An 11862-nucleotide genomic window follows, 5' to 3' on the forward strand; every position below is an offset into this window, starting at 1 on the left:
ACCAATTGATTTGAACTCTGGTAAATCATTCTAAATATGAAGCTTCGGAGAAAAATAGATGATGAACCTCAGAGTAAGGGCGCGGAGAGAAAAGAGCATCACATTAAACTCAAGATATGCATGAGTCTCAGAAACCTTTTAACACAGCTCATTTGTTATAGTTACTACTTACCTCTTTGATAAATAAGATGATAATATACATGTAATTTGAAAAAAAAAAATGGGATCTACAAATGGGATCAAAGTTCTATCATCGGTGTCAAACTACTCATCTGGAACATCAGCTTCAGCTTCAGCTTCACCCCGCTGAATTATTCGACATTTAGGAACCATCTTTTCCAGCATAGACGTTCCTTTAAAGCTAATCATTTGCCAACAGGTTTTTCTGTAGTTGGCAATCTGCAAAGAATACAAGGAGCTTAGCAATGAAAGGGCTATGTATGATACAGCAGCACCAGCATGGGAACATGCGAAAACAAACCTGATCTGGTGATAACTCCACGAATCCAAATTTCTTAGTCCAAATCGACATAGCTTCAACAGCAGCTGGGAGTACAAAGCGTCTCACGCCTAAAAACGCAAGCAATTTTTCTATGCAGGAGAACAGCACCTGAAAGTATCCCTGTGAACATTGAAATGATCTTTTTGTAAGATAAAACTTTTAGTAAGAAAGCTTCCCAAACATGTATTACAATGATTTTTGTATCACAGAATCATCAGAGAGCACAAAGATGCCAACTAACTTTCACCTTTACAGATGCATAGAGGAAATTATGTGTTAACCAGGTTCAGTTTAAATGAATCTTAGCAGGCATTACAGTACCAGATTCCACAAAATCGTTAACTCCTTTGTCAAAACCTCATTTCTTATTCTACAGATAACTGTAAAGTTATGAAAAAAAAAAAAAGAGGAACGTCTGTTCAAAAAGAGAAAAGTAAAACACTAAAAGAACAGGCAAAACAAATGTTGAGGTCGATTTGTTCCTGCTACATCCACCATTTATTCAAGTTCTTCAAGATATATCATTTGTTATAAATGGCCAAGTAATACCTCCGGAATTTGACCCATTGTTGATGTCATTCTAGCTAACCCAATGAAGTATTGCAAGAAATTTGCAAAGCAACAAAACATAAAATAACATTTTAAAAAAAGGCCATATAACAGGAGGAATTTCCTGAGAGCAGCTTTGTTGCTATACCTTGCCTTTGCTACCAACACGGGTTGCCACAAGAGGGAGTTCGGCCATATCCTGTCCAAAAATTCGGAGGATCCCTGCTGATACTACTGTTGAGCTGCATTGATCAGCCAAAGAACTTCGTAAGTTATTTATTCATAATAGGTTAACCTATCAAAAGCTTTAAGATACCATACTGCAGTACTTACTTTACAGTCAATATAGTGCAATACATGCCTCCAAAATCTTGACCCCTAATATTCCTTCTGCAAGACATAAGAGAAGGTAAGGAAAAGCGCCTCCATGATTAGATCAATCATGAAACTAAATGGAAAAGCCAACACTGCATAACAAGGAGAATAAAGCCTACCCATAGACCATAGACGGAATGAAGTCTCGTCCAGTTACTGAATCAACAATAGGATCGAAGCCATCCTGAAAAGCCAACAATGAAAACATTGATGCTAACGTTTTTCCTTAAAGCGGACATGAAAGATCTAATCTAGAAATTCTTGAAAGTCACTTCCATAGGAAATTGAGACAATAACTGTATGAACCTAAGTTGGCTGACTCGTCACTTTCGACGCTGCACCGTGTCGGATTCTCCAAAAATACTACTTTCGGAGAATCTGACACGCACCCACTAACACTTATTAGTAAGGGTAAAATGAAAACAAAAAAATGACATCCATTAAATAGTAAATTATCTGAGACTCCACAAACAAAAAGCTGGCTTCAACGAAATAGAAAGTACCAGAACAGCAAATTTAAATGATATACAGATATAACATCATGACATGTTTTCCCGGATTAGCAGTTCAGGATGAACAACAGCAACAATTCTGAATATGCTCAAACCATTCACAAAAGAGTCACAGAATAACAAGAAACTAACACAAAAAAACAGCATGAAATATCCAACCCCACAATGCAAGGTGGAGAGCAAGCTTTTGTTGTTCTAAAGTACCCATATCCAATGTCAATTGACCAAGCATTGAAATAAATGATCAGGGATAGTGCATACATGGAAGATAGAAACAGCTTCTGCCAGTAGCCTTCGGGTTTCACGAGAGGAAACTCTGCCACTCAGAAGTCTCCATCTAACATCAAATTCACCACCAGCAACCAAACTCTTTTCCTTTTCCTTCACCCTTGTTGCATCCAAACAAGAATCAGGCAACCTTTCTTCTCCTGAGTTTAGCAAATTTTGCAGTGCAGAATAGATCCTCTTGCAATTCGTACTACAGAACCACTTCCCTTTAGGCAATTCCTGTGATGCAATAAGCATTAACTTTTAATGCCAAAAGTCTCGATCCCCCTTCCCCCAACCAAACCAAAAATAATAATGAAAAAATATGAAAATAATAAAGCAAAACGAATGCAAGTATATAGAACTAAAAAAAAAAAAGAAACTATTCATGAAGTCATCTTAAAATGCAAATGCATGCACCTTTAAATCTGATATCTTGCTTTTCTTCAAGCAGCCAACATGATACTCTTTCTCACACTGAAAAAACAAATGGTGGATAAAGTATTTCAGTTCATATACTTAGTTGAATAAGACATATAAAGAAATGCAGAGGAAAAACCTGATCACAAAGGATGACAGTCCGTGGACCAAAACCAGACTTGCTAAAGTCATAAGCTCTGTAAACATAAACAAAATGACAAACTGGATTAAACTAACAAAGCTAAGGTGGTCAGCCACAATATACTCTATGCCAAACAAAAAATACTACCTGCATAAAACACATGCAATAAATTCTGCCTCTTCAGCATTCTTGACAGAACGAATGCAGCGGTTTGTTATTTGCTCTATAGAATCAACACCGGAGACCCTGCCAGCTGCTAAGGCATTCGCATTGTGTTCCGCGAACTTCTCCCTCTGTAACATACTTTCACAATACTTGCAGTACCATTTACCGCGAGGGATAGTTGATAATGATGCACACTCTGCATAGACCATTGGAATTACACATCAAATGCTTACAGACGAAACATGATATCATAACCAGCACCAGCAAGCAACATGCCAACATCAATAATGTGATAGCAAGTAGAACAAAGCCAAAATTTAAAATTTACCATTACAAAATACAATGAAGCTCAAGACATGGCTATATATAATTCGCACCAAAGTTGATTGATTATATAAATCAGCTTAACAGAAGCTAGGGATCCTTCAGACCCATTTAATAGTGGTGCATAGCTTTAATAGAAGGTTAAACTCTTATTGCATAAACAGCAAAGCTAAGTCCACTATATGCTCTAAAAGAGCTACGATTTAAAGACACTGACAAGTTAAGGGAGGAGGAAAGAAAAAGGGTTGCACACGGCTCCAATTTCTTGTGTGGCCTGGACACCAAACCTGAGGAGGCATAGTCAACCTCTGCATTATTTGTCGTATTCCTTCGGCTGCATCTGTCCCATTTATATGATACACTTCCCTTTTTAGTGTGTCCCTAAAAAGAATTGAGACCGTCTCTTTTTGGAAACTACTTAATCTTCGCATCCTCATTTTACCTTCAATGACAAGACTTGTTGGGGCCCTCTCACCACCACTCACTCAAAAATGAAAGACACGTGGAACTCCTTTTTTAATGAAGGAGAATTTCACTAAAAGGAATCAGGAAGATGCTGAGAAAAGTTACAAGGAATAAAAGGGGTTGCTTTGTTACTCTATCCAGCCTAACTAAAGAGCTAACTCCATCCAAAAATTGTTGGCAACTATCTACAGGAGCCTGATTTAGGCAACTAAATGAGTTCATTAAGCATTTGGCTTTTTAGGATATGAACAGGAACTGAGATCCCATCAAAACACCTACTGATCCTTTCATTTCAAAAAAACACCAAAAAATTGTGGCAGGAACCATTGACAATATCCTTTTGACGGATTTTCCAACTCTACATTGGAACCAACTGCCATATGCATCCTTGATAGTGCTGGGCAAGACCCAGGTGAGTCAAGAAATAGCAAAATACATACTCAAAAAATCTGCTGCAACCGTGCAATGTAAGAGGAGATGCTATACACATGCAGAATCATTTAAAGACATGTAACTTCTGGTGACAGTTGGCATTTTCCTCTTACTAAGATTATCTTGAGCAGGGCATGCTCCATATCAAGCAATCCAACAAAAACTACTCACTTTGGGGGGCAATTTTGTCATCCACGGGCAGTCGTCAATCAACACAAAGGGTGCAATATCCCTCTTTCACTGTGAAAGCCCCGTCAATAGAATCACCCTACTGCAACCTGTCCTCGGTCTGAGGATTGACATTAATCCCTGCTTAACGGCAAGTAGCTCATTCATCTAGTCTTGGATATTTTTTCTGAGTTGCAAGTCCCATGAATTGTGCTGCCAATTTCGCACTACATAAGAGTTCATTGCTTGCCAAACGGTAAAGTTGGGAATTCATCTCTTAGAGCCCTTGGCCCCCAACCATAAATCCTTCCAGAATCAAAGATGAGAGCCATTTCCCAGCTTGACCTTAGTGTTGATCTGGAAGTCCCCCCAAAGCCTTGAGATGTGCCTCCATAAGCATGTGACATCCGGGGATCTGCTAAGTCTTGTGCACCAGTGATTCTGTTTCCCATAATTTGCTCTGATCACCGTTCTCCATAACCCATTTACCTCCATATTGGATCTCCAGTGCCATTTCATGAGCATGCTTTAGTTGTGTATTGACAAATCTTTGACACCCAGGCTCCCATGCTTCTTTGGTAGAATGACTCTTGGATACTTGATAAGGTGGAATTTATGGTTCAGTTGTTGCCTTCCGAACCCAAAGAAATGTTCTTCTATCTTGATCTAGTCTCAGTTGTACTTTGACTAGAATTGCGAAGAGTGGCATGCAGTATGTAGGGATGCTATCCAGCACACGGTTAATGAGTGGAACTCTTATCACCACTCATTTAAAAGAACACTTTTGGTACTTAAGCATATATCTTTGAAATGAATTAGGGAAGGTTAAACTTGGAATATATTTGGTTGCCTTCTTACTTATGCCCCCCCAAACAAAAGAAAAGGGTCAAGTCTTCTTAAATTTCTTAAATTTTTTTAAAAAAAAAAAAAAATGTACTAACACAAAATTTATTAAACTCCATACTCAAAAGACGTATGGAGCAATAATAACTTAAATAGTTGGACATAGCTTGGGAAAACTGGAATAACCAAAGGAGGAGGAGGTCGAAGATTTTATCAAGTTCAAGTTAACCAACTAGGTGCTGCTTCGGGCTTCAGCATGTTTCGAGATTTTCCTATTTGACAGGTTCGGAAACTATAGTAGTTCTCATTTAAATTTTCACAGGTACAACTAAAATAATACCATACCATACTATGTCCAAGCTTTTATGCATCTGTATTCTCTAAAACTTATTCGACAAAGCTATAAATAGTTTCCAGAAAACTACATGGGTGCAACCGAAATCACATAGACCACTCGAGATGTCAGAGTTTTTACTAATTAATGAACCGTCTCTGCATCAATTTTCAAGTTTTTATGCATCTGTCTTCTCTAAAACTTCATCAACAAAGCTACAAATAGTTTCCAGAAACCTACATGGGTGCAACCTCAATCATAAACAAGTATAATGGCCAGCTGAGGAATAGCTATACCAAGCAGAAATTTCAAAGTGAAGATGCTATTTTTCATAAATGTAAGTCGGTGTAGCAAATCTGGTGCTACTTGGGTAACTACATACGAATAAATGAGCATCAGAATAAAATTAGCCACAAGCAGAAAACTAGCCACAAGCAGAAAACCGTCTTTGGTTCTTATCAACGGAAGCTTCAACAAAGATGGGGTTCCCAACTTTTGAAATTTCTCACTTAAGATGTGCTGGCCCACAGGCTTCACATCATTAACAGTTATATATGAATGTATATAACAGATTGAAAATAGAATTTGACTTCAATTATTAATAGTCAAATAATCTGAAAATTCATTCACAATTACGAGCTATTTCCTGAACTCACCCAGTGGCCCCCTCCTGAAAAATCAGTTACAGAAAACTGGGTTCGTATTCACTTAGTCCTATCGTACATCCTTTCAACAAAACCGCCCTCACCTCAGAAAACCAATAAAGGGAAGAAAGGAAAGCAACACGATGCATTGATGATCAAAAAGAACATGGTGAACTCAATCATCATTCACCGGAGAAAAAGAAAAGAAGAAGAAAGTCAACAACAACAACATACCCAGTGTATTCCCACATAAAAGAAGAAAGTATCTTGTAAAATACTGAAACTGTCAGTGAAATAAAATCCAACTTTTACCTTTATGGAAAGCTCTGGGACATCCATCACAAAGCACTAGTTTACCGCCATCTGCGCATATGATGCACAAGTCATCACTGTCTTTAAGTGAAGACTTACGGCCTTTTAATAGAGATATAGCAAACTCATGTAGCGAAACTCCGTTAGACGTGTAAATGTACCCATAACTGCAGCATACATTGACAAAGTCGAGTACACCCACGTTAGAACCGCGTCAGCAGAATTAGATTCGCTTACAGTCACTAATATATTCTTTGAACGATAGGTAAAAAGAACGATAAAGACTAACGGTTTCTTGCGAGATGCCCATCCTGCATGAGCTTCAAACTGAGACGGACTAACCTAACCATAAAATGAAAAGCCATCAGAATATCTCGCAGGACAATTGGGGAGACCCTAAGCAAGGAATTGTACCTCAGTATTGCAGCAAGAACAGAATATACCAGATCCCTTCTTATAACCAACAAGCAATTTCTGCCAATTGCAAACAAGCAAATAACAGTATCAACAAAATAAAGCAGAGCAAAAATCCAGTGCATACAATATATCAACTACTATATTCAACAGTTGTAAAGGAGATGCTCAGCAACCTTTCCACGAGAATAATAAGCTACTTCAGTTCCTTCAGGGAGTCCACCTTCCTCAAAAACCAATTTATGCATTTTTTGATCCCTGAATAAAGTAATATCACAGAACCTTGCAATATAAGTAACGTTGCTAACAGAAGACTCAACAATTAGTATAAGAAATACAGAAGACAAGCACCAACCTTTTTGTCATTTTCCATTGGTTCCTAGAGTGCACTGAGACACCAGGCGAAACTTTCGAATACTTTGAAACTGGAACTGATTTTGACAATCTGACTTGAACATAAAAGCCACCACATGAGTTAGAGATAATTTATTAGAAAAAGCTCCAATGACAAATTCAGTAATATTCACCAACTTTTCTGAGATATTTCCCTGCATGTTGTTTGTCAATGAACTGCCCATTGTAACAGCTCCATCCGACTTTGGACTAAAAACTGGATTCATTAACCTTGAAGGATCAAATAAAAGTAGGTCAGAAGAGAAGATGTTAAAGAAATACCTTTTCACTGACTTTGTAAAATAAGAAAATTAAACAGAAAAACAATAAGGGAAATAACAAACTTATTGGGTGTCTTCCACTTATTTCTTGAGAGAGTATGCACTGAAGGAGACTGACTACTTGAATGCACCATCACGGCCCTTAATATGCAAATAAAACAGCATCAGTACATGTCATGAACCCACTTTTCTCACATTGAGGAAAAGTTCAAAGAGCACAAAAATCAAGCAGAATCAATTAAATATATTGATACCAACTTTTTCTTTTTCCTTCCTCTAATGCCTCTGGGCAAAACAGATGACATAGTTGAAGTTCCCGAGGATTTTAAGTTCAGAACAGGCTCAAACACCCTAATTTTGGAAAGGAAAAAAAAAGATAAGATTAAGAATGATTATTATCACAAAAAAGAAAGACTAATAACATTTTCAAGTATGAAAACTGAATAACGACAAATTTACAGGTTACCATCTCTTTGAAAAAACACATGCACTACTAATTAAATAGATAGAGGAACCAACAGCCAACTCATAGAAAGAACTCAACAACAAAAGAACAGGGTTGGAAGCTAATCAGATGCTCTGCTTAGTCATCAAAGAAAGTCTACATCGATGATAAGTATTGTGTCTTCAACCAATTAACACCTATGTTTATTTCTATAATTTATCTGATAAATTGGCGAGCTAATATCACAAAGCAATTCACTTTCATTCATCAAAATAACACATTCTGGTCCAGCTGTAACCAATATATCTGAGAATGATGTATAGTATTATGGTTCTCTCTGACACTCTAGAAAAGCAATGCGTTACTTTTTATCTTCTTCCTTTTTTGGGATACCTGGGCCAACTTGTGGTGCACATCAGCTGTTCCACTGGTTGACATGCTACCTCTAATGTCTCTTTATTCCACCGAAACTTCTCATATATTTCAATAATACTAATTTCATGTGTTGAGGTGCTTGACCATCTAATCCAAAGCTTAAGTAGAGATCATACTTTTATTTGTTTAAAATTATATCTTCAACACGCTCCTTCACGAGAGGAGCTAATGCTTTTTCATGGGTCAAGCAGCATGCAATATTCTTTTTTATAATGGGTGGAAGTGAAACTTGAACTCAAGATCCTACGTGTTCCAATACCAAGTAAGTTTTTTTAGTATGGTATTAGAACAACACCAATCCTTAATCTTGTCTTCCAATATCAGGTCCCCATGCTATATTATCCACATCAGATATCGAATAATGTACATCTATGGGCGTTAAGCATTCGAATTGATTTAAGGGAATTAGGTGTTCTCTCCTTAGGAGAGGTGTTAAGCATCTCACATTGGTCTTGGCAATCCTCCACTTATTAGGCAGTGGGTTGAGCTCAATATCCATTTTCTTGACATCCTGGCTTTGGAGGGTCCTTCATCAGAAACTACAAACTATAGAATTTCTTGACAAACTACATTATTTTACTACTACATATAATTACATACTTAAGAGATGTCTTGGTTTTTGTAATAATTAAGGAATAATCTATTTGACACAATGTACAAGTGAAGCCTTGGTTCAACACAATTTTTGGATATCAATTACTTTCAAAAAATACAACTGATTGCTAATACTTGTCTTATGTAACTGTTTGCCAACATTTCTGATTACTTTGACCAACTAATATTGTTTCTCTCAAAGTGTAACATTTATATTTAAAAGAAAAAAAACTATACCATGTTTAAGCGGTGATCCGCTTTGTTCTTCAGAAAAAAACATGCTAAACGAATTCTATTGTGCTCTTTTGTTTCTTTCCACGTAAAATTTCATGTGGTTTTACTGACAAAGAAACATGGGAAGGAGGAAGTACTGAAGGAGTGAGCCATGCTAGTCTATAGCACAATAGAAGTACTATAGTGATGTAATAGATCTTATACATCATGTCATCCCATCCCATTACAGAGGCATATCCAGAAATGAGTTTATGGGTTTCGGATTTGAGAAAACGCAACTTATTGGATTCTAAATAAATTATCTATATGCATTAAGTGGATTTTCACAAATACAAGATTTTGGGATCTGCCGACCCCGAAATTAGAACTCTTGCACCGTCCCTGGATCCAAATTTTTACGCCTGTTACTTAAATCCTGGAAATATAAATTGTAGCTCAATGGATCTTAAGAATCAGGCTCCACCACAACACAAGAGAACTGAAGCAAACAGAAGCAATAAGATGATGAGTCAACTTTGAAAAAAACATACCCATTTTCAGTGTTTATCAACTGTGTTGGAGTGGCTCCTGATCTTAAAGAAATTATGCATGGATCACAAAGTTGTTCATCTTTACCAGCTAGTGTTGCAACAAAAGACCCTAGCAACAACAGTAAGCACATATCTTTTAATTACCCTTGTAAGAAAACATGTCTTTGTGTCGAGTTCGCATAAGCAAGCTCACCCTTGCAATCCCGACAAATGAGACTTTTCTTCATAGGAACTGGACCAATAACACTCTGAATTGTTTCTTCTAATGTTTTCAAGGAACCTTTGCTACACTCTTTGACCACATCGAGGAGGCTCTTGCCATTTTCTAGGCAAATATACTCTGATGCACGTCTGTAAGAATTACACGCATGGATCTCAAACTTGCTAGGAGGGATAACCTAACATTGCGAAAATGATATAGAATATGAAATAGTAAAGTCAGTTAAGATAACTGTTTATTAAGACGACTAAATTAGTATAGTGTGATAAAAAGGAAGTAAGAGAAATAGAAAAACTAAATACTTACTGTAGTTCCCTTGCACAGTTCACAAGAACAAAGAATTCCGGTATCTTTAATTATTCCTCGGAGTGGAATTCCCTAAAAATAAGACAATATTAACCACCTTAGGATGAAAGACATAACTACTGAATCCATCAAAGCATTTAAAAAGTCCCATATCAAGAAGTGAATATAAGTGGTGACCATATTTAAGGAAAAGAAAATGGAAGCGGATCAATAGCAAGTTACATGATAAAAAAATAATGATGCATTTAGAAAATAAATGGTTTTATAAATCTAGAGGGAGTGCTGCAGATAAAAAAAATAGCATGAACGATGCCCATTTAGAAATTTATACATACACTCACTCTCCCCTTGTGTGGCACCTGTGCGACAATTGAAGCCATATCCAACCAAAAAAGAATTTTATCCGACCGTATTTCTAGTGAATTTAGCATCTCTAATAATTGTAGTAGCACTTAACTATTGACCCCTTAAGCTTTTGTGGTATTACACGATATTTAAGTGATCGCTGTCCATAAGACCATAATGATAAAGCAATTTTTCTTTTTTTTTTTTCTTCTAGACAGCTACTTATTGAGATTAGTAAGCCCTTTTATGCTGCTTCAACATTTTGAACTGAAGGGATTATTTTCAATAATTGAGGTAACTCCTTTTTTTAACTAGTATAATTGAGGGGCAACTCAATATATAAACAGAGAAGCTACAACTGACTCTAATGCTTTTCTGCAATATCTTGTCATGGGTAAAGTGAAAATAAAGGATCAGCCAAAATTCGACAAGCAAATATGACTAGGACACCCAAAGGATGAGCCGCAGCGAATTCAAATCAAAATAAAAGCACCTAATACAAACGGAAACAGAACGTAGACCACATTGTATAGCTTGTTTGGATGGTTGTTATCGATTGCATTGTATCGTGCTATTAGTCAAATACAATGTTTGTTTTAATTGTTACTTCCTCCATCCCAAATTAAGTGTCACCTTAAGAATTCAAGACAAAGGGTGTGTTTGGTATGAAGGAAAACATTTTCCAACTTTCTCATGTTTGGTTGGCTTAAAGGTTTTGGAAAATATTTTCCAAATCAACTTATTTTCCTCAATTCTAAGGAAAATGACTTCCCTTCAAAAAGTAAGGAAAACATTTTTCAAAACTCTCTTTCAACCTCACTATTAAGTTGAAATATTCATACAACTCTCAAAATCATCCATCCCTACTCCGACCCTCAATCCCCCACCCCTATTAAAAAAATACTTTAAACTTTTTTTAAAAATCCTAACTTTTTTTCTTTCCTCCCTTTAACACCCCCCCCCCCCCCCCCTCTTTCAAAAAAGTAGATTTTTTGAAAAATTTTAATTTTTTCCTTACCCTACCCCCACTCCCCTACCCCTAATACGTCCCGTTCAAAAAGAATATTTTAATTTTTTTTCTTACCCCACTCTTTCCCCCTACCCTCACCCCCTACTAGCCCCCCAAGCCCCAAAAAAATTAATTTTTTTAAAAAAAAATCAAAATTGTTTTCTTACCCCACCCTTATTACCTATTTTGACAACCCCAACTC

The 11862-nt window shown here is 36.7% G+C and overlaps 1 protein-coding gene across 2 annotated transcripts in view; it reads right to left on the minus strand.

The window, feature by feature from the left end:
* Positions 1-74: 74 nt before the first annotated feature.
* The window catches only part of LOC107843612, a 17758-nt gene continuing 5970 nt past the window's right edge, over positions 75-11862 (minus strand). Inside the window, exons 2-21 of one of the 2 annotated variants that reach the window (XM_016687935.2) lie at positions 10307-10378; positions 9974-10178; positions 9781-9889; positions 7801-7893; positions 7606-7683; positions 7400-7492; positions 7224-7313; positions 7045-7126; positions 6869-6928; positions 6744-6796; positions 6455-6621; positions 2915-3128; positions 2765-2822; positions 2626-2682; positions 2200-2445; positions 1546-1610; positions 1385-1441; positions 1200-1293; positions 482-622; positions 75-399 (exon numbers count right to left, since the gene is read on the minus strand). In XM_016687935.2, the coding sequence (XP_016543421.1) occupies positions 265-399; positions 482-622; positions 1200-1293; positions 1385-1441; positions 1546-1610; positions 2200-2445; positions 2626-2682; positions 2765-2822; positions 2915-3128; positions 6455-6621; positions 6744-6796; positions 6869-6928; positions 7045-7126; positions 7224-7313; positions 7400-7492; positions 7606-7683; positions 7801-7893; positions 9781-9889; positions 9974-10178; positions 10307-10378 (2169 nt within the window). In that variant the 3' untranslated portion in view covers positions 75-264. Of the gene's footprint in view, positions 400-481; positions 623-1199; positions 1294-1384; positions 1442-1545; positions 1611-2199; positions 2446-2625; positions 2683-2764; positions 2823-2914; positions 3129-6454; positions 6622-6743; positions 6797-6868; positions 6929-7044; positions 7127-7223; positions 7314-7399; positions 7493-7605; positions 7684-7800; positions 7894-9780; positions 9890-9924; positions 10179-10306; positions 10379-11862 lie in introns of both variants that reach the window. The other variant, XM_047397247.1, reaches the window with a different exon arrangement.

This window comes from Capsicum annuum, chromosome 10 (assembly GCF_002878395.1).
Source record: "Capsicum annuum cultivar UCD-10X-F1 chromosome 10, UCD10Xv1.1, whole genome shotgun sequence".
Classification (NCBI taxonomy): Eukaryota; Viridiplantae; Streptophyta; class Magnoliopsida; order Solanales; family Solanaceae; genus Capsicum; species Capsicum annuum.